At 37.0% G+C, this 27,864-nt stretch overlaps 1 protein-coding gene across 2 annotated transcripts; it reads left to right on the top strand.

Moving 5' to 3' along the window:
• The first annotated feature begins 1,425 nt into the window (after positions 1-1,425).
• On the top strand, positions 1,426-26,691 carry LOC110442452 (glutamine synthetase-like). 2 transcript variants are annotated; one of them, XM_021486063.1, is made up of 7 exons: positions 1,426-1,617; positions 6,909-7,113; positions 8,781-8,942; positions 10,163-10,309; positions 20,693-20,820; positions 22,009-22,208; positions 24,603-26,691. In XM_021486063.1, the coding sequence occupies exons 2-7, from the start codon at positions 6,936-6,938 to the stop codon at positions 24,940-24,942; spliced, it is 1,155 nt and encodes a 384-aa protein (XP_021341738.1). In that variant the 5' UTR covers positions 1,426-1,617; positions 6,909-6,935; the 3' UTR covers positions 24,943-26,691. The 2 variants fall into 2 exon arrangements, with proteins under 2 accessions (XP_021341738.1, XP_021341740.1); XM_021486065.1 differs by lacking the exon at positions 1,426-1,617 and adding an exon at positions 3,052-3,151.
• The last annotated feature ends 1,173 nt before the right edge of the window (positions 26,692-27,864 follow it).

Raw genomic sequence — 27,864 nt, 5'->3', positions numbered from 1 at the left:
TGTACCAGTGCCTATTTGTATACAACACTGTACCAGTACATATGTGTACCCACCACTGTACCAGTACGTATGTGTAAACAACACTGTACCAGTACGTAGGTGTTCCCACCACTGTATCAGTACGTATGTGTACACAACACTTTACGAGTACGTATGTGTACACAACACTTTACGAGTACGTATGTGGAAACAACACTGTACAAGTACGAAGGTGTACACAAGACTGTACCAGTACGTATGTGTAACCACCACTGTACCAGTACGTATATGTACCCACCACTGTACCAGTACATATGTGTACACAACACTGTACCAGTACCTACGTGTACACAACACTGTACCAGTACATATGTGTACCCACCACTGTACCAGTACGTATGTGTACACAACACTTTACGAGTACGTATGTGTAAACAACACTGTACAAGTACGTATGTGTACACAAGACTGTACCAGTACGTATGTGTACACAACACTGTACCAGTACGTATGTGTCAACAACACTGAACCAGTATTTATGTGTACACAAGACTGTACCAGTACGTATGTGTAAACAACACTGTACCAGTACGTATGTGTACACAACACTGTACCAGTACATATGTGTACACAACACTACCAGTACGTATGTGTATACAACACTGTACCAGTACGTATGTGTACCCACCACTGTACCAGTACGTATGTGTACACAACACTGTACCAGTACGTATGTGTACACAACACTGTACAAGTACGTATGTGTACACACCACTGTACCAGTACGTATGTGTATACAACACTGTACCAGTACGTATGTGTACCCACCACTGTACCAGTACGTATATGTACCCACCACTGTACCAGTACGTATATGTACCCACCACTGTACAAGTACGTATGTGTACCCACCACTGTACCAGTACGTATGTGTATACAACACTGTACCAGTACGTATGTGTACCCACCACTGTACCAGTACGTATATGTACCCACCACTGTACCAGTACGTATATGTACCCACCACTGTACAAGTACGTATGTGTACCCACCACTGTACCAGTACGTATGTGTATACAACACTGTACCAGTACGTATGTGTACCCACCACTGTACCAGTACGTATATGTACCCACCACTGTACCAGTACGTATATGTACCCACCACTGTACAAGTACGTATGTGTACCCACCACTGTACCAGTACGTATGTGTATACAACACTGTACCAGTACGTATGTGTACCCACCACTGTACCAGTACGTATATGTACCCACCACTGTACCAGTACGTATATGTACCCACCACTGTACCAGTACGTATGTGTACCTTGTATTAAACATAAAAGTGTACCCGCTTATTTATGGTATTTTTTTGTATTTGAACCAGAACTTGAACACCTATGAGATAAGTATATGATTTCAATATCACGCATACAGGACATGGACATGTTCTATTCTGTGAAGGTTTCGGGTGTTTCCTTGTCAATGTTGAGTCAGCTGTAAACCTGACACAGGCATGACTGACCTACAGAGCGGTACGTGTTGGTATATAAATAACGTGTGTGAATACGGGTATACATAAATACAACAAACACTGAGGGTGAACAAACAGATTTCCATTTTTTTCTGAGATAGAGGTAAGTAACACATACCTGATAAGTGTTTACGGTTATACCTTCAATCGAAGATTGTGTTTTTATATTTCAGACAACATTTTACGTAATTATGTCATTTGGTGTTTATATTTGATAAAGTGTGTATCATTAATTAGGAGCTACCTATAGTCCTAAGATGATATGTACTGTCATACCAGGAACGTTGGAGGAGGCTGACGCTGACTACTACAGCATACAGAACGTCACTGGGAGATATTATTGCACTATGTCTCAAAGAATATCTCGAAGAATTTAAAAAAATAGGATATCTTTATAGCCAAATTAAATTGATTATATAGAAATTTTGTCTATGGGCTGATAAAGCTTTTTGTCGAGTAATGAACCTCTTCATATTTTCTCTGTAGTAAGATCAGTTCAATCATGTCTCTCATTGACGTTCCTGTCCTAATGTAGTTCGCTTCAGTTAAATCAACCGTTCATCATGTGACAATACATAGGAAATCTGTACGAATCTGTATGTGTTTGGTGCTGAATGTTAAGTTGGCTTGACATATAGTAGATAAATAGGTATGAAGCTGCTGCCTGATGATAAGATACACCCCTTACCAGACACTGTCACAAATGTTATTATATTTACAAATACTATCACAAATATCGTCACAAATATCATCACAAACAGCATTACTAGTTATATCAAAAACACAAAATATTTTAATCACTATCATTATAAGTACCATCACTAATTCTATGTGAATCATAATCAGTATCATTGATAATATCTAAGGTAAACACCATATCACTTATATAATCTAAATCACAAAAATATTTATGAACATATCTGTAACTGGTTGGTATTGCGTAGCAATATTGACACCATTTGGAAATCAGGGAGGTATTTTTAGACGCGTTATGTTAGTGCTTTTACTGACCAGGAAGTAGAAAATAAGTCCACATCACAGGTTCGTCATGCGAGTAACTATTGGTGTGTATCGACTATTTGTGTATTAGACTTCCTTCTTTCACTTCGAAGAATGTATTCACCTGGCTTGTATTGAATAGTGTTAACCCGTTTTTGTCGGGGTTTTGTTTGACCTTGGTATGGTCGTTAGCTGTTTGGTTACCGCCTAGTCCCACTGCTGTAATTTGAGGCAATAGAATATGCTGAACTAAAACACTACAAATTCGCAGATACCCGGTAGTGGTTACTACCAATTGGTATTTGTAATTATTTGACTGTCCGTTAAACAACAAAGCATTACCTGTTATTAGGTGTTCGACTGTTGTAAGAGATATTGTACTGAAAACATCGCCATTTTCTTCAATGATTTCTTTCCTACAACCAATTTTGGAGTTGGCAGTGACCATTCTGATTGGTTAATGATCTGATTAAAATCGTCCAATGAGCGAATCAATGGTATCATATTGACACTAGGTTGGTGGAAATGCTTCGATCAACTCTGCGGTCATCAAATGGAGAAATGGTTATCAGCATCACGATAAGTGGTTAACTTGGTAACTACCTGTCCGAGTATGGACCTGTATTCCTGTGCTGATAGTATGTAATGATGCTCTCTACAATCTTGTTATTCTATTGTTATTCTATTGTTATTCTATTGTTTTCTATTGTTATTCTATTGTTATTCTATTGTTATTCTATTGCACGTTTTGTACACGAGGCACGATGCGTTCTCATAAGCTACACTATTTTATATGAAATAACCTTAATATATCTCACTCCGATAAACAATGATATACATATACAATATATCTCACTCCGATAAACAATGATATACATATATAATATATCTCACTCCGAAAAACAATGATATTCATATATAATATATCTCACTCCGATAAACAATGATATACATATATAATATATCTGTTTGTGTCGTGAAATATTACTACAGTGATTATATACTAATTACTATATGTTCACAAGTGATGATATAAGTCCTGTATCAGTTATTTGGTGATCAATCAGAGCGGGATTCTTTTTCTATTTACTGTATTCAAAGCCAACGATTTTTCTGTTCCAGCTGCAGAAAAATCGAGTGTAATTTGTCGTTTTTTTCGTGAAAACGTTAAATATTAATATCAAATTAAACATTTTTTGTTGTTACTCTTGAAATGTAATAAATTGAGTAGACAATTGAATGGTTTTCTTTTTGAATACCATATATATTTCACTTGTATGGCAGAAGATGCCGATATTTTCACGACCTAAAAAACCCGGTTTTCTGGCAATAATTATATCCCACTTAAAAAGATACAATAATAATATACTGCTCAACAAAGAATATATTGCCGAGACATCACCACGCAAACATATTCTTAATCTTCACGTTTAATCAATTCTCTAGGATGTACACATTCAGACATATTCCTATCACGTAGATATAGACACTGGTTACACATTTGTTATCACTTAAACTTACGTTATACCCAATCCCAAAGGAACGCAGCTAATAGACTTGCCACAATATGCACATAACTTGTCGTAGATCCGGGGTACCATTAGTGACATACACTGGATCTAAGCTTGTCGTAGATCCGGGGTACCATAATTAGTCACGCACACTGTATGTATTCACAACCTGCTGGGTTTCTTTATATCTAACTGCAACTATTGATTGTATCATTCTCATTATGAATTCATGAAAAATGCAAATACATGAATTGCTCTACGATGTCCGATGGTGATGAATTTGTTCGTTTTTTAACCATTTTTAACCAATACGAGAACAACCAGTTATAGGATAACAACTAGTCATATGATAACAGCTAGTCATACGAAAACAGCTATTCATATGATAACAGCTAGTCATACAAAAACAGCTATTCATATGATAACAGCTAGTCATATGATAACAGCTAAAATCATACGAAAACAGTTTAAGTCACGTGATAACAGCTAGTCATATGATAACAGCTAGTCATACGAAAACAGCTAGTCATATGAAAACAGCTAAAATCATATGATAACAGCTTAAGTCACGTGATAACAGCTAAAGTCGTATGATAACAACTACAGTCATATGAAAACAGCTAAAGTTATATGATAACATCTAAAGTGTCATGATAACAGCTTAGGTCACATGAAAACAGCTTGAGTTATATGATAACAGCTAGGTCAATATGTCTTTTCTCGGGTCGATAAATCCAGATATTAACCGAAGTCAAAGGCTACAATTGTTTTATTATTTTCAAAACAGTAAAGTTAGCAATCTGAAAAAACACAGCAAAAAGCTACGGAAGCGGGACGATAAGTTCGTTTTGAGACACGTCATTATTCTATTTTTAGAAACACCCAGTCCTTCAACAAAAATCACGCGCCCCAAGTCAATATCGGTTTTTATCGGTGGACACGTGATTCACTTCTGGCCTATCCCTTGTCGGGAATAATATGAAAAAAATAATAACAGCTAGTAATATGATAACAGCTAGTCATATGATAACAGTTAATCATATGATAACAGCTAGTCATATGATAACAGTTAGTCATATGATAACAGCTTTAGTGATATGATAACAGCTAATCATATGATAACAGCTAGTCATATGAAAACATTTAAAGTCATATGAAAACATTTAAAGTTATATGATAACAGCTAGTCATATGATAACAGTTAGTCATATTATAACAGCTTAAGTGATATGATAACAGCTAGTCATATGATAACAGCTAGTCATATGATAACAGCTAAAGTCACATGATAACAGCTTAGGTCACATGAAAACAGCTTAAGTTATATGATAACAGCTAGTCATATGATAACAGCTAGTCATATGGAAACAGCTTGTTATATGATAACAGCTTAAGTCACATGATAACAGCTAAAGTCGTATGATAACAGCTACAGTCATATGAAAACAGCTAAAGTTATATGATGACAGCTTATGTCACATGATAACAGCTTAAGTCATATGCTAACATCTAAAGTTATATGACAGCACCTTAGGTCATATGAAGACCGATAAAGTATAATGACGGCTGTTAAAGGTTATATAACAATGACGTATGCCGAATACCAACGACAACCAATGACGTCATATGACAGGGATATGGATTGTGAAGTAAATAGTTTTCTAAAACCTTTCACCCCCTGAACCATGTGCCGCGTATTGAAAAGTTGACGGCTAGTGACTTTTACAAGTTTGATGCTCAGAAAAAAACAATATTTTTGTACAAAAAAATGATATAATACATCATTTTTGAAAATTCATTGGCTGTCCAGTATAATAATGAAAAAACATGATCAAAAGATGGGTTTATGACGTCATAGTGTCTCATTTGCTAAAAGAAATCAGTTTCCGTGTAAAGAGTCAGAGAAAAGCATTAATTTCTTTGACGGAAAAAGACACATTATCAATCCAACAAAGCGCTGTTGGTAGACATGTATATATTATATATAACGGTAGACATGTAGATATTATATATAACGGTAGACATGTAGATATTATAGATAGCGAAATCTTGAAACATGGTTATGTTAATAAATGTTCCCAATTGTATATTTCGTCAGTGTCCTCTGCCTTTCAATGCCACCCCTTTCTGATATACGTCTGACAATTACAAAGGTTCAATATGGTAACATCTTTTGATAGTTGGCTTCCGACAGGATCTGATACCCCTTACATGTCTACATGATGTAATATATATTACAACCACAGGGTATGTGTACCTATCTCGGATTGGTTTCTACAGTACACTTGTATACTGTTAGAAGATATTACTTTACAATTTCGTCATACATTAACTTTTGTCTTTATATATACATGCTGGCCGAATAATGAACGTAAAGAATAGAGAACTATTATTAAACAAACATTTGTTTACACAAATATAAAATCCTTGAAAGCTACACGATAAAGGGAGTTCTTTGTAATAAAACGAATGTTTATATAGTGCAACAGTGTATTGGCTTTAACTCATTCACCCCTGAAATTTCATAATGAACTATTCCAAACTTTGTATTGAAAGAGTTCAATGGTGTCTTCAGGAGTAAATGAGGTAAATGGGGAAAGATACTCAAAACATCATACTTTCAATGTATAACAAATAGTATAGAATTTATATAAAAGCCAGTTTATACGTTCAATGCCCAAAACTTTCTGATGCGCCTGCCTTCTTAGACAAACAATATCTTTTGTTGTTAATATTTGAATTTACAAACCCAGGTACTTTTATGTCTAAGAGGACAGGCGCATCAAAGCATGACTGATATATGTTATGTGAACTAGAATGTGCCATATCTCACAACTGTCTTACGTCGCCAAATCCATCTATTTTTTCCTCATTTTTATTTCAGAAAAAGTTTATAACGACAATACACAAGATGGCAACGATTGTTCCATTTTCGGGAAGTAACACCAACAAGGCGGTGTTGTCCCGGTATTTAGATATCCCTCAGCCAGATGATACCGTCCAGGTGGAGTATATTTGGATCGACGGGACTGGGGCCGGCCTCAGGAGCAAGTGTAAAACAATGGAATTTGAACCCATAAGCCCGAAAGGTAATGAACCAACGCTATTGTGGCTTATTAGCCATAATCAAAAATTTACTCAATGGTGTATCAAGGGAATTTTCATAATTGTTTTCAGTTAGAGGTGAAATGAAGTCATGCTTCTGTGATAATGTGCGGCTTGCTTACACAGATATACATCTACAAAGAAATATTGTTTTCAAAGTACATAAGAAAGTAAACGAAGACAATAACATGGAAGAGTAGTTCTTGTAATCAAAAGAATATATACTATAATCTTCCTAATATTATAATTGTTGTATATATTCTGTCAATAAACTCACTCTCTCATACATAAACACAGCCGCACACACATTCCTCACGGTGTATATAGACTGTACTTGAAAGTAAAAATAAGATTTGTACTTCATAATAAATTATAAAAAGCAATTACCAGCGAAATGTTACTTGATGAACGTGATGATATGGCTGGTATTTGGAGTGCATCGTTCGCTGATTTAAGCATATCTATCGTTGTTTTTTTTTTATTGTTTCTGTTATATGTTAACTAAAGTAATGATCCATAATTGAAAAACATTGCTTTCTTTATGATTTTTCGTCTGTGTTGTACATCAAAATGTCAAAATATGCACAGTCGTCGAGATCAGCTGTGCCATCAGGTGTAAATACGTGATGTTGATAGACAAAGCGGCGCCGGGAATACCTAAAACATTAAAAAAAAAATGCATAACATTATGTGTAGGGTCGATCAGCTTTTTATAGATACAATGTAATAATTATTGTAAATAAAACACAATGCATAACAGACGAGACAGATCTGGACTGCCAAAAATGTTACCATAGCATTTGTTAACGACTCTGATATAGATATTACTGATGTTAATTACATTATATACTTCCTTGTCAAGTTAGACTTTAACTAGTTGTCCAGTTCAGACTTAAAGAGTCGAATTTGTGTCACTGCATCTAAAGTGCATTTATGAAGTTTCCAACTTAATTCCAAAGGACGCAAGTAATATATTTAATTGACTCTGCTTGCAATGTTCGTAATACAGGTAGCGAATACAGAGTAGCGCGAACATTGTGCACACAGGAAGATTCCTCTAATTTGATCAGGTGTGCTAACGTAGCAGAGCATTATGTGTGTACTGCATTGGGGGTTTAAAAAAACATAAAAGGAGCAGAGGCAATGCGAATTGCACCATGGGCCCTTTTGGTCGAAATATTACAATTCAAAGCAAGACCGTTAAACAATTGTAAATTTGCAGAATAAGATCTATTTAAGGACATTCGTTTAACTTCATCTCGGACTCGACAAACTTCCTACATGGCCAATAAGGTCATATAACAAGCAGAGCCTAGACACAGGGATACTAGGTGTAATGTTATTGGTAGGCACTAGGGTGATGTATTTGAGTAGGATTATAACAAGCGACTGATGTGTTTACAGCTGACACTCCCGTTACACGTATCCAGTCCTGATACAGTCAGTTTGTTACAGTATATTAATGTCTTTGCATTCTACATATTGGTAGCGTATTAAAATAAGTACATTGGCAGTGGCATGGTATCAAAATAAAGACCGTGTATTTATCAGATTGACAGTTATATAATCTTACTGACAGTGCGTTCCACATCTCGTGGTAAGCATTATGACATTGTACAGTAGTCTCATTGATTTGTGTCTCTTGTTACAGAATGTTCGGTGTGGAACTTTGACGGGTCCAGTACCGGTCAGTCTGAGGGGTCAAACTCGGACATGTACCTGCACCCCGTGGCCCTGTTCCCAGATCCGTTCAGGAGGGGCCGAAATAAGCTCTGTTTATGTGACGTGTATAAATACAATAACAAGCCAGCAGGTACGTACGAATACAGCAACACGCCACTGGTTACGTACAAATACAGCAACATGCCACCAGTTATTACAAATACAGCAACACTCTACCGGTTATTACAAATACAGCAACACGCCAGCAGTTACGTACAAATACAACAGCACGCCGTCAGTAACGTACAAATACAGCAACACGACAGTAGTTACGCACAAAAACAGCAACACGCCAGCAGGTACGTACAAATACAACGGCACGCCGTCAGTAAAGTACAAATACAGCCACGCGCCATCAGTAACGTACAAATTCAGCAACGCGCCATCAGTAACTTACAAATACAGCAACATGTCACCAGTTATTACAAATGCAGCAACACTCTACCGGTTATTCCAAATACAGCAACACGCGAGCAGTTACGCACAAATACATACTGCAGCTAATATGTATCTCTTGCTATGCTATATGTGTATGGCTAGCATTTCGTTATTTTCCTGTCATTATATCTAATTCAGACTATTCTTTAAAAACAGTTATTCAGCAGATCAGTTTGGTTTATTTTGTTTTACGTCCTATTAACAGCTAAGGTCATTTAAGTATCTGCAAATCAGATAAAAAACATGTTACAAAAAAATCAGTCTTTTCCTGTGTCTAGTTATATACCTTGGCCTATATTTATATAACTAAACAGAAAAACAAAAGTCGACATACGCATTGACTTATATTAACTCACAGTATATACATAATGGCACATAAAACGCTCATAACTGCTTGGTCTTCCTGCAATTGAATGTTATTCCATTATCCCATATTTATAAGGGTATGTTTACTACGGCTGTTTGGAACGTTTGTTTGGGGTTTAACGTCCTCGCAACAGCCAGGGTCATGACGACGGGTGCCCAGGGAGACACCACCTAAAACAGAAAGTAGTTAGACGAGAAAGCAGACAGGAAAGACAGGAAACGAAATAGATCCCAAGTGTTGCAATGGGGGCAGCAGATCAATTATTGTCTCTTCCATGTCCCCTTCATAGAGGACACAGGAGAAAACGCCCGATTATACAGGGGACCCCACAATAGTCGCCTTTTACGATACACATGCAGTGGGATACAGCAGACCAAACCTACATGGGTTGTTAGGAACGTACAATCAAATGAAAACGGTTTCGCACACGTTTGCCGTTACTGATCAAACCACGAAAACTGGTTTATCAACCGTATATCTGTACCAGGTTTTGTCTGTTTTTACAGAGACGAATCACCGCCACACATGTTATGATGCCATGGAGAGGTCGAAGTCTCACAAGCCCTGGTTCGGTATAGAACAAGAGTATATCTTGTTTGATAATGACGGTCATCCCTATGGCTGGCCGAAAAATGGCTTCCCCGGACCCCAGGGTAAGTATTCATTTAGTTGCCTTCCCCGAACCCAAGGGCAGATTTAAATTTGCGATCCCTGACCCTAGGGCAATCTTTAGTTGGCTTCCTTGGACCCTTAGGGCAATTTTTAGTTGGCGTTTCCGAACCCCAGTTTAACCCCTCCCCAGGGTGATTCCCACTTGCCTTGGTTACCCCGACAGCGTAAGACTTCAGCTGCCCAGCTTATTTAAATCTAACACCAATAAAAAAAAGTGTGATTTTTGTAAAGAAAATATTGCTGGAAAGGTTGGCTGACCCCCATCTATATCAAATTACGTTTTGTAACAAGGTTAATACAATATGTAGCAGTAGGTTCCCATTGTTATGTGTTTCAAGTTTGGCACATACTGTACCTATCTCCTCCGCTCCACGCTTCCTTCACTTTTGTAAACGACCCGCGGACTATATCTGTTTGACCTCGAGGTCATGGTGATTTATGTCCTAACAATATGGTATAAGTATAAGTACCGAAAAATATTTCTTTAAAACAACTTAAAATATAATATAATATCTTGAACGATATCTAAGGAAGTCTTGCTAAAAAAACCCGTTATGAAGTTGTAAAGTCGAGGTATTTGGTGACCTGTTAACAGGAAATTCAATAATAACCTTACTACTGTAATTGTGGAGATATCTTAAACTTGTCAATTTCTTTAGCATACATGACTGTCTGCTCCCAAATTTCTCCGCAAAAATAATCCAAGATTAAATCATAATTGTATTACATAATGTGGCACAATTACGTTTTAAGGAATCATCTTTATATGACGTGTAACGCAAGGACCGATCTGCGTCGAATTCTAGAAAGATTCAGTTCCCTTAAAGTAATTTTGACTATCCAGGTTATCATCCGCGATTGTGAAATTCTTTACAAAATTTATTAAAAAGCACCTTTTTTTACGAGGGTTTTTGAAGATATTTTCATCTTGTAGATATGATATTTCAAACCCAATTTCAAATTCAGATCGATCTTTTTCCTAACATGGATACCAAATAATAATTTAATCTTGCTTGTAACACCCATTTTCATTGGCTTAAAAATTAATGTTATCAGCCCATAACGTAAAAAAGTGACGTCGCCGTTTGTAACGTCGCTTTTGATTGATTGGCTGATACAGCGGCGTAATAATTTCTAATAGAAAAGAGTCCATCAATAAAAGTGGTTTTCCACAGGGATTGTGTATAGTAGATTCGCGGTTTACTCAGAGTACACTCCGTTTTTGTGTTATATCTCCATAACATAATAAAAATATTCAAGTTAATCCTTAAATATTATATGCCTCAGTGATACCGTCAGTAACTGCGACGGAAATAGATGAACGGCGATTTACATGAAGATTCACTGTGACAGAATTGTGTTTATTTTTCAGTGTTTAACGTTTCAATGACTAAACGATTTTAGATAAAGAAGTTGAGATTATAAAAAAGATGAAATTACATTTTTAATGATATGCATGGTATTAATGATGTCTAACATGCAACAACATGCCTAGGTGAGTCACGGTACATAAACATCGACGGAAATGGATGAACAGCGGCATACAAACTATATGAGGACTTTTAAAGCACAACTTAAAATGTATGTTGATAACGATCAAGAGCATTAGTATAGATGTTTTGAATTCAAGTCCTGTCTCGGTGATTCAATAAATAGGCTAAAGAATTTAGGCTAAAAAACTCTCACGGGGACTTTGACTATGAAAATCAAATATATCATTAATGACGAACTAATTTTACGGATGGACTTTTCGTGATCTTAATTCTGTTGCGCAATTGATTTATATGCAAATGTGACGTCATATAAAAGGGAATAGCGGTATTCATGTTCCGTGCTTTTGTTTACAAAAAAGGCAAGAATACTGTCGGTAAAGTTGTGACTGACAAAATCAGATGGGAGAAAAATAAGTATCCAATAATTTTGGGGTGTAACAGAGAAAAGGTTGTTTGGTTGTCTATATGGTACCCTTGGCAGAGCATCAGGTTAGACAACGAAAAACATCGCCCCTCGTGTTGGAGATTTCTCTATGACACCCTCGGGGAAGGGTTAAAATTATGTTAGTCTTCCTCTTGGTATCTCAGATATCAGCCTAGTGATCTCTCGTCAGAGCACAGTGGTATATCGTTAGAGCACAGTGGTATATCGTTAGGACCTAGTGATATCACGTTAGGGCACAGTGATATATCGTTAGGGCCTTGTGATATCTCGTTGGAGCACAGTGATATATCATTAGGGCCTTATGATATCTCATTAGGGCCTAGTGATTTCTCGTTAGAGCACAGTGATATATCGCTAGGGTCTTATGATTTCTCGTTAGAGCACAATGATATATCGTTAGGGCCGAGTGATTTATCGTTAGGACACAGTGGTTTCTTCTTCAGGCACAATGGAAACCTCTTGAGCCCAGTGGTTCTTCCTTTTGAGGTTAAAAAGTTTAAGAGCTATAGCTGAAACACAATAACTTATGCACGAGGAAGTTAACTCTAACACAAATAACGGGCCCGGTATTGGTAATCGATATTTGACATAAACGTCCTGATATAATGTATCAAGATGTTGTGACTGCATGTATTCCCTTGGTTGTCCGATGGTTGCATCGACTATGTTTTGAATCCTCAGGTCAAATGATCTTATTTTGAGTTTTATAATGATGAAATTGTAAAAGAAATGTGTTAAGTTAATGACTTGATACGTTAATGACTTTTTAAAAAGGTGTTTATACTCTAGAGAACAAAACAAGAACACGCAATTTTACTCATATTTCATCCTTTTTATACTTATTTTTTATTCACTACAATACCTTGACATCTATAAAATGAACAAACTAGTACATTTGAACGTAAGATTTAAATTGAAATTTACCTCATTCCAATGAAGCAATATAGTATTCAAAAGTGGCTGTGCTTCAACAGTCAAAAAGGAAGAATCTCATAAATCAGCCTTTCGGTACGAAGTGAAGTAATATGTTGAGTTTGTACTTTGTGATGTGTTGAGTTCTCTGTGTAATATATAGTGCTGAACCTGACATTTTGTGGTAGACATGAATGACTGTTTGGGGTGATAATAAAATGTTATAGTTATTTGATAGAGTTGTCTGAATCTCTGGCTGCGATAACAGCATTCACTCAGACTCAGTAAATAGTGCAACTCATTTGTTTACAACACGGAGCTTACAACCATCAAACGATGTCTTGCTTCGTCCGCCCCTTTACTGTTCTAACAGATGTCTGTATCAATGAATTCAGATAACGTGAGCCTTGGGTTCATGACAAAATACCATAGTTAGGTACACTAGTACAATACACCAAATGGCAGGTTTGATGTGAAGGTAACGACATGACCAGTGACACAGTTGAGTTGGACACCAGGGCCGCTTTCGTTTTTCGCTATCCAAACGGTTGGACCAGAGTTGCTCGTTAATGCAATAAGGTCGGACCTAGTTATCTGATGCTGTGCAAGGCCTTTACAAACATTTGCAGGTCCGCCAGGATTTATACATTTAAAAACATACAAACTGATTGTTCCTCATAAACGAACAGGCCCTTGGTAACGACGAGTTGAATGCTGAACGTAAGACGCACAAATGGTTGCACCTATACATATTTGTAATAGAAACAGTATGCCAAATAATAGAATACTGAACCATATAGCTGATTCGCCTTTCTATGTCTCAAAAAGGTAGATATCCAAAAAGAGCCTAATCTACAGTCGAAACAGGTTGGACGTGCATGAAAACCACTAAATAATAAGAATTTAAAATACATTTTATTACAGGAAAATGGTTCATTTCAAATAAATAACCAGTAAAGTGTAAAAATTATGAACCGTTCAATCAAAATTAAAGTCACAGCCTTTGAAATTCATCAGCGGAGTCTATCACATTGTATTTGAAAGATGAACATTTTATTGCATCTAACTAAACCTAATGAAAAATAGAGTATGCCAGATATTAATAACACTGCACCATATTGGTATTTCGTCCTTCAAGGACCAGTCGTTGATGCCAGGGGCCATACAGGTCGGGGTTAAATTTGTGTAAACCGGAATTATTCATTATTTTGAATTCGCATATATCCTGATATATAGGATATGACGATATGTGGCTATACAATGTGTGCCTCAACTTCCATTCTGTTTGTTGTGTCCGAGATGGACGATATTTAGCCATCTGAACCAGGGTTCCTTGCACAGATCATAATCACTTGATTAGAATTTGGACAAGCAAAACAAAATCCTGATACGTCAAACAAATCACATACCTATTTCAGGTGAAAATATTATGTGAGATTTACGTGGATTATCATAAAACGTCAGCAATTACTACCAGACCCGTGACGGTAGTGTAATTCTGTTAACTATTCGTTCAATACAATTTGGGTAAATGGGACCTTCACTTTAAGATATGTTGATGCTTCTAGACGATAGTAGATATACCAGTAAGTCTAACACGAGTATTTCATGCCTGCTTTGTGCTTACCTAAAATTAGGTCGTGATCGAAATGTAACACTGAGAAGATTAAATATATGTAAATCACATTCAGGTCACCGTCGACCTAGCGAAGAGCACGTGTCTGGTCACACAAGTGTTCACTGACTTCACATGTGTGTCATCAGTGCTCATATATAGCTTGGGACATCAGAGCGAGGACGTGGATGTCCATTTCATGAAGACCTAAATATGATTATTTGACCAACATAAATGTGTTTAATGGAGGCATTTAAAATAACGACAGGAATATGTTAGTTAATATTTTAATCGATACGTGAAACATTCTTCCGCATATTTGTACATGCATCGGCCTCATTGCATCCCCCTTCCTATCTCTCTTGTTGTATAAGTATACAGTAACACTGCACAACCCTGACAATGAAATGGGCTAATCGGTGCAAAATAGAACGTTACGCCCAGTCAATATTTGATTTATCAATAATAGCCATGTTTACAATAAAACAGTCTAGCGCAGCTTTACTCATTTACAATGGTTGACGCGCACATTCTAGAGTTTGTACAAATCATTATTGGCATTTTGGAGAAGTATATTTCATGCAACTACAAGGGCAACCACTGTATACGACACACACACGTGATACCTGGTTGAAGGCCCACATTTCGATGAATCTTTAATTAATAAAAATAGAGCTATTTTATTTTATGCCTAATTCCTTGCGATCGCAGCTCCAAGTTTTGATAAAATATCGTTTGATCTTGTGAGACACTATAACTGATATAATCTAGGTTTATTGTTGGTATATGCCACTTTGAGTTTTCAGTAAAAAGTTCCAGTTAAATATCGAGATCCGTGGTGTTATAGCACCCATGTGCTTAGCACGCCTTGATCACATCACCACCTCGTGTATACGTCCGTCACGGCTGACTCAACGTACCATGACATGTGTACCTAAGTATAGAGGATCGTCGACATCCTTCAATCGTCTTAAAATACTTACTATACATCACAGACATCAGAATACATGTTTGTTTATCCTCAAATCTTTACCTTTTACACAGGTTTATAATTTGTGTATTATCTTTCATGCAACTACAAGGGCAACCACTGTATACGACACACACACGTGATACCTGGTTGAAGGCCCACATTTCGATGAATCTTTAATTAATAAAAATAGAGCTATTTTATTTTATGCCTAATTCCTTGCGATCGCAGCTCCAAGTTTTGATAAAATATCGTTTGATCTTGTGAGACACTATAACTGATATAATCTAGGTTTATTGTTGGTATATGCCACTTTGAGTTTTCAGTAAAAAGTTCCAGTTAAATATCGAGATCCGTGGTGTTATAGCACCCATGTGCTTAGCACGCCTTGATCACATCACCACCTCGTGTATACGTCCGTCACGGCTGACTCAACGTACCATGACATGTGTACCTAAGTATAGAGGATCGTCGACATCCTTCAATCGTCTTAAAATACTTACTATACATCACAGACATCAGAATACATGTATGTTTATCCTCAAATCTTTACCTTTTACACAGGTTTATAATTTGTGTATTATCTTAAAATATCTTAGTTTATGACTTCTTCGTGTACATATTTGAATAATTGACAAAAGTTACTTTCCGATAACTTTTTCCAGACTGAATATATTTGGATATACATGTATATTTATCTGGGTAATCTGACAACTCAAATTCTTGTTATAGTAAAGCGCAACAGAAAAAATACAGCTTTGGGCGATGCTATCTGAACGCTTTAATTAAACACGACAAGATAAGTAAAAACACCACAAACAACAATTTTTCTTATTTACGTTACCGACAATAAACGTGCCAAGTGTAGGATGTAAACACCAGTTGGATGACATTTCCCCTGGAAATCACATTTAGTATAAAAATCGTTCAGATTTTACATTTTTATGATTAGTAACCGTGTTGCATCCCAAAAAGCGTATCAAAAACACCATGACATAACAAAACTCACCACAGCTATTAGATATGGCCCCCTATCGGTTAGAAAAATATTTGCATCACTGTTATCCTGACAATAGATCGATAGGAAAACAACGACACCTGCCATCGGACTGTTGTTACAACAGTCAAAGCTATAGTATACATGCTGTTCAACATAATGGAATCAAGTAAACTGGATAAGTACAGTATGGACATCGTCTGGTCGAACAGCATCTATAACATGAAGCGCGAGTTAGTCTGTTTCTACAGATAATCTACCCGATGGACAACTCTACAGCCTATCTACAACAAATAGGCNTCCTCAAATCTTTACCTTTTACACAGGTTTATAATTTGTGTATTATTTAAAAATATCTTACTTTATGACTTCTTCGTGTACATATTTGAATGTTTGACAAAAGTTACTTTCCGATAACTTTTTCCAGACTGAATATATTTGGATATACATGTAAATTTATCTGGGTAACCTGACAACTCAAATTCTTGTTATAGTAAAGCGCAACAGAAAAAATACACATTTGGGCGATGCTATCTGAACGCTTTTAATTAAACAAGACAAGATAAGTAAAAACACCACAAACAACATTTTTTCTTATTTACGTTACCGACATGTACAATAAACGTGCTAAGTGTAGGATGTAAACACCAGTTGGATGACATTTCCGCTGGAAATCACATTAAGTGTAAAAATCGTTCAGATTTTACATTTCTATTATTAGTAACCGTGTTGCATCCCAAAAAGCATATCAAAAACACCATGACATTACAAAACTCACCACAGCTATTAGATATGGCCCCCTATCGGTTAGAAAAATATTTGCATCACTGTTATCCTGACAATAGATCGACAGGAAAACAACGACACCTGCCATCGGACAGTTGTTACACCAGTCAAAGCTATAGTACACATGCTGTTCAACATAATGGAATCAAGTAAACTGTATAAGTACAGTATGGACATCGTCTGGTCGAACAGCATCTATAACATGAAGCGCGAGTTAGTCTGTTTCTACAGATAATCTACTCGATGGACAACTCTACAGCCTATCTATAACAAATAGGTAAAGATCAAACCTGTGTTTGACTATATAAAATCTAACGTTATTAATGGTTGTTAATCCTGGCTAGACAGTAACATTAAGGCCAGTGGGATCACACCAGTACATTGATTTTCTAATTTGAGAAACAATGGAAACCGCCAAGGAAGAAACGTATCCATCTACATTAGAAACTGTTTCTCAGTAACAGAGATTCATGAACCTTCCTCCAACTGCTAGCATATGTGGGGAGAAGTACAGCTGAAACCACAGATCCCTAGTCTCAGACCACTAGCCACAGACCCTTAGCCTCAGACCACTAGCCTCATACCACTAGCCACAGACCCTTAGCCTCAGACCACTAGCCACTGACCACTACCCACAGACCTCTAACCACAGACCCTTAGCCTCAGACCACTAGCCACAGACCACTACCCACAGACCCCTAACCACAGACCCTTAGCCTCAGACGAGCAATATAGGCGACAACATAGTCATTTAAATGCAAATCGCCCTATACATTTTTACTTCTGACAGAAGCGATAAAGCCATTAGTCTACACTACTCATAATAGACCCCCTACATCACAAGTAATTCATGTAAGATATGTACACACTATCCCCGGAATCATGCCATAATATGTTAACCATCGACGAGGACCAATGTTTACCGCCAGATACCACAACAATTGGCAACAACAAATCCACTAGTAAGTGAATCGATCATAAAGTTAAATGACCCTTTCGAGAAAAATTGGTCGAGGCTAAATAATGTTAAACATGAATGCTCGAACCGTCAAAATGACCCCCACTTATCATCAGGTAAAGAAGATCACAATGCCACTTTCAGGAGAAAATCTACCTTTACTAAAAGACGAGAAACAACACGAGAGAAGTTGACAGGCATATTACAGGGTCGATAAAGATATGCGGTACACAGGTTCTTCTTTGGGGACTTTACTTAGGAATGGATCAAAATAACAACAAATCCTTTTGAGGGAACTTTCAAGCTAGGGAGCAGGATAGCCTAGTATTGGATCGCCCCATTAAAGACAGGACCAAAGTCCTTATTGACAGTACCGACAAGGCAGACACTCTTAACAAACAGTTCCAGCTAGGGGAATACAGCAATCAGGCAGACTAAGTTTCCCACAGAAAGGAACCTCATAGAGAAGAAAAATGTTGAGAGGATGATCCAGGACACCAACATCAACAAAGCCAGTTATCCCATCAGATTACCTAACCGTGTACTACAACAATGCTCAATAGGACTAGTCCCGGTATTAACCAACATCTTCCGACAAACCGGTTGGAATGATGAAATTCCACTAGAATGAAGGAGTGTCAACATAACACTATTTTATTTCAAAACAGTTTTGTACATTCCTCTAATCCTAGAATTATATAACAACTCAAAGATAAGGTGGTTCCACATTGCCCTTATATTGGATTTCCTTAAGCCTAAAGGGGTTGGCATTACTTGCTGCGACGCACTAAAAGAAAGTAGTACATCCTCTTTCGCTACCTAGGTTTATTTCTGTGTTATAGGTCGGGTATAATACCAATGGGTTGTCAGGAGCTTTATTAAGTTGTACTTTGTGTGGATTTCCATATTTTGTAATTAAATTGAGTCTGACTACTAGGACTTCTATCTGTATGAGTTCCCTTCAATCGTGGTATTATGGAAAGTTCAGAGCTTCTTTCATACAGGAAAAATACCAATAACGCTTTCCATACTTTTCATTGTTTAAGCAGGACGCCAGGAGCCTCCATGACATTTCGACTTACAGACACTGGTAGATATTTTGACAAATAGGTCGTGAAGCCCAAAATAAGACATAATACACTGGCTATGGGGCCTTCTACACGCCTGTCAGACAGTACATTTAATTTGTAACAAGAGGCTGTGGAACTTAGGAACTTTCTACGGTTCTTCTCAATCATGACATGTTCCTATATTTTGCAAAGCCAATCACATGTACAAACATGCCAGAATTATTTCATCATTCAATGGAGTTTACAAATAATGAAATAGAACGCCGGACTTCAACCTGAGATGTTTAAATATGGGTTTTAAATGGTTTTTGAACGTATATTATCCCAACTTTCTTTAAATAAAGTTTGGACGAATATCGGGAAAATTGTGAGCTCATTATGTACATTCCACGTAAATGCTAGAATTAAGTTTTAAAAGTTTTTGAAAAACAATCTGTGTTATATAAGACTTTAACGTTTTGTAGCAAGATACTATATCATACATTGTATAATCGGAAAATCACTACAGAGTCGGTGACATTAAAATAGAATTATCATTAATTGATTGTGTTAGGTGACCACAGTGGACCCATTACAGAAGTAGGAGGTTAAACGATGATATGCTGCAACGAACACTTCTCTATCGTTTCGTTCTAAGAAGAAAAAAACGAAAAAAACGACGACTATCATATCTGTGACGTCAATTCAAAATGATCGTTGCTCTGCTGTGTTATCCATGGTCTGGAAACCGCCATTATACCGCATTTGTTGTGGTGGCTAACCTAGATAAACAGAAAACTTGAATTTAGATACATGTGACTACATTCTTCGCACTTAAACATATTGACGTTTGAAGCTATCTACCAAAAAGAAGTAATTGTCAAATATAAATAGTATTTTAAGATTTGATTCCAAATTTGAAAATATGGTTAGATCGGTTTCATGCCAACCTATGCAAACTGGTGATGAACCAATCATTGTATTATTATGAATATGTACGGTATTATCGACATCCATGAAACCTGTTTTACCATCAATATCTGACCATATAACTTGAGGTGCATTGGTCGGTTGCCACACTAAAAATTATATTGTTTAGTGCATGTTAATAACTGAAGTTATATTTGGTATATTGACAGGACCTTACTATTGTGGAGTGGGAGCAAACAAAGTCTATGGCAGAGATATCGTAGAGGCCCATTACCGCGCATGTCTGTATGCCGGTATCAAAATCGCCGGATGTAATGCTGAGGTCATGCCTGCGCAGGTCAGTATCTAACCTCTACTTCATATAGGCTGATTTTCCGCCTTCTTGTAATTCTCAATAAGTTCAGTCATACGGCTTTATGTTAAACTAGAGATAGCCATATATTATATATATGTAGACCGAAACAGATTTATGTCGCGTTGAAATTTGGTCAAATGGTGATAAGGATACTTTTTGTCAGACAGAGTGAAATGACGTCGAGTGGGCGTTTCCCACCTACGTCCAGTCAGATCCGCCTGTTTTAATTGTGTAGTTAGATCAGTTTTATTTACATTTGTAATCCTGTTCGACTGCCTTACATTTTACCCATATGAATTTAAAGATGTATACTTTATGGTACTTTACTGCTTTAACCACATGAATGTAAAGAGAAATACCTTTTAGTACTTTACTGCTTTGATACAAAAACATAACTGTACTATCAAAAATCCTTTTCTCGAGCTGAAAGAATTACATAGTTATGTCTTTTCATGTTGACCAAATATTAAATGATACCGCAGACAGACAATTATGTGTTACGTATGATCAAAGTAAACTCATTATGTTCTGCTGGTAATTGAAGAAAAAATGAACACACTAAAATTGTTTTATGTACAAAATGCACTCTGCTGAAATACGACACTTGTGAATACCTGTCGTTTCCTTCCTTGTCTATATTTACAGCCTTATGATGACTTGTTCTTTGTAAACATGCCGTAATACGATGGCACGCCTCGTTAGCAAATATGTAAACAGGCCGTTTAAACTATGTGGCTGTCAGATTTAGGTAACTAAACGAACATTGTATCGAATACAAGAGGCATTAAAATCATTAAAGCAAATTACGAATACGTTTATTTGTCATTTTTGGGGTATTCATTATTTTTCAAAACATATAGGTTGAAGTTGGGCACATTGCCCTTATTTATTATCAGCAACATGACGTAACTAACGCTGAATATTCTTTGGCTGGATAAACGAAATACCCAACTAAAACAATGGTGATTTCTTCCTTTTTCTTCTCAATTATGCAGAGGTCTTAACCACGCTATTTGCTGTTGGTGTCCCTGGAAAACATGATAAATAGGCGCGTTAAGTTTTCATAACAGGGTGTAGTTAGAACTTTACTGTATATCGCTGGTTTACTCTGTTGTTCAGATCCAGTACGAGTAATTATACAATAAACCATTGGTTTGTTATATTTTTCAGTGGGAGTACCAGGTAGGGCCGTGCGAAGGGATAGAGATGGGAGACCATCTATGGATCGCACGTTACATTATGGACCGCGTAGCTGAAGACTTTGGTGTCATCGTAACTCTTGACCCTAAACCTATTTCTGGAAACTGGAACGGGTCCGGTGCCCATTGTAACTACAGCACGCTGGCTATGAGAGAGAACGATGGACTCCGGTAACTAGTCTACAATCATCTATTGTAACGAAAAGATAGCAGATATGTTTTTCAGTAGTGTTAATAGTTATCAGACCGTGTACTATTTATGACAAAATATAATACATAAATTTAGATTTTAGGAATCCATTAACTGTTGTACCCGTAACGTTTGATTAACCATCTGTCTCCTTCATCAGACAATGGGTTAATGGTGCTGGTACACGTTAATAGTGCTGGTACACGTTAATGGTGCTTGTACACGTTAATGGTGTTGATACACGTTAATGGTGCTGGTACACGTTAATGGTGCTGGTAAACGTTAATAGTGCTGGTACGCGTTAATGGTGCTGGGACACGTTAATAGTGCTGATACACGTAAATAGTGCTGATAAACGTTAAGGGTGCTGGTACACGTTAATAATGCTGGTACACGTTAATGGTGCTGGTACACGTTAATGGTGCTGATACATTCTCTTGAGTTGACTTAATGTATCGCTGTTATAATTATTGATGGCCATAACACACTTAAGAGGACAAACTGTCTTATTTTGGAGACGGCTTTATCTGATATGATCGCCTCGGTCATTTTGTTCCAAAAATCAAGAATATGTCACATGAGGTGTCCTAGTTTCCCATAATACTAATGAAACAGCACCGAGAATCGCCAAATGTTATTTGAAGTAGTGCAAAATATAGTATTGCTGGGAAAAAAACTTACCTTCGAATTTCTAACATCCATGAACTGTTGCAATTTTTCTTCTTCCAATTATAATAAATCCTTCCTCAATCAAAGTGATACTTTCTCAGACGCATATCCGGAGTCTGTGCAATAAACTTTTATTTATTTGTTTGTATGTTTTTATCTCGTTATTATAAGGCCTGCTTGGATCGCATATTGCATAAATATCCTGATTTGCGATCTCCCAACACATCTTTCCTATAAATGGAACTTGTAAATCCAACCTAGTTGCCATGCTTCAAGAAATACGGCCCGAATAGCTCTTAGTTACAAACCGCACCGCTTTTCTTTGGGCGATCTCAATTTTCAATGTTAGATGTTATAAACAGGGGTCCCAGACCATTGAAGCCCACTCGACTGGTGCTCTATCTACTGTCAGTTATGCTGCTACCTTAACTTTCCACTTAGATAACCCTGCAGGTTGGGGATAAGAATGAAATCTGTTGTTACCCACTACAGATATTGTAAGAAGCAACTAATTTGGGATCTCCCTGCAGAATTGGAGATTTGCCATTGCGCCCTTTATTTGGGAACGCAAAAACGACCAAAATATATCTGTTGACCAACTGCAACATGTTGAGATCTTGATATTTTCTCTCTACATCCTAACAACAGGTTTGTTTCCCAGTGCCTTACTGTGCTATACCTTACTTTTAGACTTAATGTTGAGTGTTCACTCAATTGGGGAAGTCAATGGATTCTGTCCTCGAGACATACAGTTAAATCCTTAATATGTTAGTTGTTATTACCTGCTAAGTATTCAGCATTTAGGGTATTCGTGCCAACTGGTTTACCTGTTGTCAGTACAATCTGCCCGGGTGAAATACAATGCTGGGTGCCTTCGTCATGGCATTTCAATGAGGTAGCACTCTTAAGTCGGTATCAGATCCGCGCTATCGAAAGGAGGTAAACACACCAACACATCGATTCCAGCACACACGCCTCAATGCAAACATGGGGGCACGTCCGTCAATGACCGTAACTGTTAAAAGGGACAATCAAACCAAGTTCCACTAACATCCACTTAGATTTTCTGCAGTACTTCCATAGCCTTGATGGATTTGTCTTGTTCGAAAGGTTATACAGCTTTCTGTTGGTGGTCTCTAGGATGTGGCCATGCAGTGTGTGGCTGGTCTCTTACAGTTTCTACTGTTGCTGGTGCACTGGCTGGTGCAGTTCTGTAGTTTATCGTGTTGGAATTTTAGAGAATCTTCTATAGATCTCCATAAAATAAAATTCTTACTTGCGGGGAGTCGTGATATAACGCCATAGCTGAGCCCCGTAGAACTAATCCACCTGCTCCCTCTTGGCCAATGATTTCGCAATCTGCTTGATTGTGACTGTGTCTCGCAGGAAGGACGCTGCCTAATTCGTGTTCAATATCTTTTATGAGATATTAACACTGGCTTTTTTTTTTATTTTGAACAGTGCATTTTGAGATAATTCATAAATGCTGAAATCATATCGCCCCTCCCACCATCCTTTGGTGAAATGCTGAACTTGAGCCAGACTACTAATGTGTACCTGTAGTAAGCTTTACGCCCGAATATTTTTAAGATGTTTAAGGATCAATCAATGCAAGCTTCTATGAGATACTCAAGACAATATGTATGCAGAACTATTCCGTGTTGCAATCGTTGTTCTGGTATGATCAATTTCGACTCTGTTTTCAGACATATAGAGGAAGCGATCACAAAGCTAGAAAAGAGACACGCAACCCACATCAAAGGCTACGATCCTAAAGGCGGTGCCGACAACTCCCGAAGATTAACGGGACTCCACGAAACAGCGCATATTAATGACTTCTCGGCAGGTGTCGCCAATAGAGGTGCTAGTATCAGGATACCCCGCCAGGTGGCAGCAGACAAACAGGGGTATCTGGAAGATCGGCGGCCATCGTCAAACTGTGATCCCTACCGGGTAACCGAACTCATGGTAAGGACCACGATTCTAGGTGAAGCAGACACTATTTGTGAATGGGGAAAAGGTGCTGAAGTTTCACAGAAAGCATAAATGGAGACTATAGTCACTGTGGAAATCTTTCTGGACAATAACACTGAGGACATTTGTTTGGACGATAATATCGAGGATATTTCACCTATCATAAAGAAATGTTCTTTATTTGTAGTCATGTAATATGATGAGTTTGTTATTACAAACACTTGTTTGAAATCAAAAACAAAACTGTCAAGGGAATACAGTAGGGGATATACATATTATTTATTGTATTTAGCTGACCTCTATTTTTTATAGATTTAACGTTTACAACAACTTTTACCTGCGATAATACAGGTAATTTATATAGCGATGTTATGATTAGTTCATGTATAAGTATATTGGCAACACGTGGCTGATATGTACGTCTACGTGATATACAGTCAAACCTGTCCGAGAGAAAACTTATTAAGGGGACACCTTGGTTAACCAAGGTATAGACTTCCCAGGTGTGATCTCCAAGTCTGGTTCTACAGTCTAACTAAACTGTATGCTGATGCACCTTATATACTAATATTAGTATATGCATGTATTGTCTTAAAACAAAGCATTAACTTATTTACATAATACAGAAGCTCGAAAAATGCAGTCCCCACTACTTTCGCCAATTCAGGAAGAGCAAGTTTGTAGAATGGACGTAAGCGCTCGGGGACTTTAATTTCCGAACCTTTGTTTATTTAATATTTCACACACAAACACAATTTTTACTTATTCATAAAACATCGTTTACATGTAATTGTATACACCATACGGAGCCAGAATCTCATTGTGTCTCTGTCATAATCTGTAGCATAACCATTTTAGTATATATTGCACTTCAAATAGCTATAGGAATGAAACAGACGAGGAAACACATACTGCATGTGTTATACAAACAATGCAATTTTTTTGCCATAAAGCAAACTATTTCATACAATGAAACGCCACGGTTGTTCTATATTATGTGTCAATCGGTGTCTTTTGGGAACAATATTTATTTGATACGCCCGTCTATAACCGGACATACTAAGGTATGACGCTGTCAGCCCGTCTATAACCGGACATATTAAGATACATTATGGTATGACGTTGTCAGCCCGTCTGTGACCGGACATATTATGGTATGACGTTGTCAGCCCGTCTGTGACCGGACATATTAAGGTATGACGCTGTCAGCCCGTCTATGACCAGACATTTAAGGTATGACGCTGTCAGCCCGTCTATGACCAGACATATAAGGTATGACGTTGTCAGGCTGGATGACGACAGTATTTTGTTCGTACCGTAACCCTCAATGTCACCTACGTAACATATTTTACTAGTGTATGCTGGCACAGGGACCTGATAATTTGGTACAGCTATATTTAGACCTAAATTATGTTGTTCAGAGTAATTGTACATGTTTTAGGGGTTTAGATCGACTTTTTGGTAAAATTGCCACCCTAATACTCGTATATATAAGCATTGAGAGTACACATTCTCAGGTGCCTGTGTTTCTTGGTACTATAGAAAGGAGCCCTCGACGTAACTGTATGGCCAGTAAAGTACAGTTGTGGTTAATTTAATTTTCCCGTGTATGATACAAATGTATTTTTGTTCTTGTTTACATTTTAATATTTGGATATATTTTGTTATAAGAATATATATCGGAGTTACACATGAGTAGAGATGAATGTGCAACTGTTGGGTGTCCTTCTTGTTTTTATTTTCGGAATACACTCTATGTTTCATTTAGCCTTTAGCTAAAATTGTATTTTACCCTCAATAAATAATACCTATTATTATGTTTGATCTTGTTTATTTTTATTTTTGAACATCTTGTGTATTTTCCAAAACGAATTATAGATTCTATGCCTTTGTACATTTTCAAATATTGTATTTTTCGTATATGCTTGGTCCCTTAGAACAGACACCTGACTAGGGAGAGTCAGTGGTATCCAACGTAACAATTATTACGTTATAATACTGATGACGTCAACAATCGGTGCACGGCATTCATAGCCTGTATAAATGCCATCTGAATGTGGTAGGGTAATAAAGTGACAACGACATTAGACGGTGTAATATCGTACAGGTATCATTTCGGGAAGCAACGTGAAAATCACTTATACAAAGTAAGGTGTACACAGTTTAGCCGTCGAGAGATCAATGACCTAACACTGTAACCCTTTAACTAGTCCTGCTGTATCGTAAACATGGGCTATTACTAACATACACCGGATCTGATATGGTTAGCGACGTTTTTGAAATTGGTGTAATATAGATTGAATTCATATTTATTTTTAACATATTTTATTTATAGAAAATGAAATCAAAGAAAATTTAATCTTTTAATCTTATCACAAAATTCTTCATAATAAAAAAATTGATACTCTTTTTGAATAGTTCATGTCGCGAAGTTGACGGAAGACAATATTTTCTTGGCATTCTTAACTTGTAACGAAGAAGTTTTTAACTGTACAACCATACGTTATAGCGGAAGCTGTCCGTGCACTTCTAACTAACAAATATGTCCTTCCAGCCAAGGAGAAAAGGTAAAGTCTCGCTTTATTGAGCTAACTCTTTATTAATGCAAGTAACGGCGTTTATTGTGAATCAATCATCACTATAAATCAGAAACGTATTTTATGTTCAAACCTAAGTTAGTAGGTATATATTTTTAGCATCTAATAGAATTTAAGGGTGTTATTTGACTAAATGGCCCCTTTAAAACTTCACGAAACATACGCCACACATAACCCTTTAAATATACAGGGGAGATAACTCTTGTAGGCTTGCTTCAATATGACGTCCGATGTCGTTAGGTTCTATTCTGTAAAATAATTGTAAAGGATCTCCGCGGCTATATTTTTTAAATGACCGAACTACACACCAATGGGTATCGTGAACAGAAAGAGTATTTATGAGCACTTTCAAATTCATTCTCTTGTGAAACTTCACGAATGTATACAGGTATGCGCT

Source organism: Mizuhopecten yessoensis, unplaced genomic scaffold (genome assembly GCF_002113885.1).
Source record: "Mizuhopecten yessoensis strain PY_sf001 unplaced genomic scaffold, ASM211388v2 scaffold716267, whole genome shotgun sequence".
Lineage (NCBI taxonomy): Eukaryota > Metazoa > Mollusca > Bivalvia > Pectinida > Pectinidae > Mizuhopecten > Mizuhopecten yessoensis.
The sequence above is the reverse complement of the archived record's forward strand: the minus strand, read 5'-3'. Positions and strand labels throughout refer to the sequence as shown.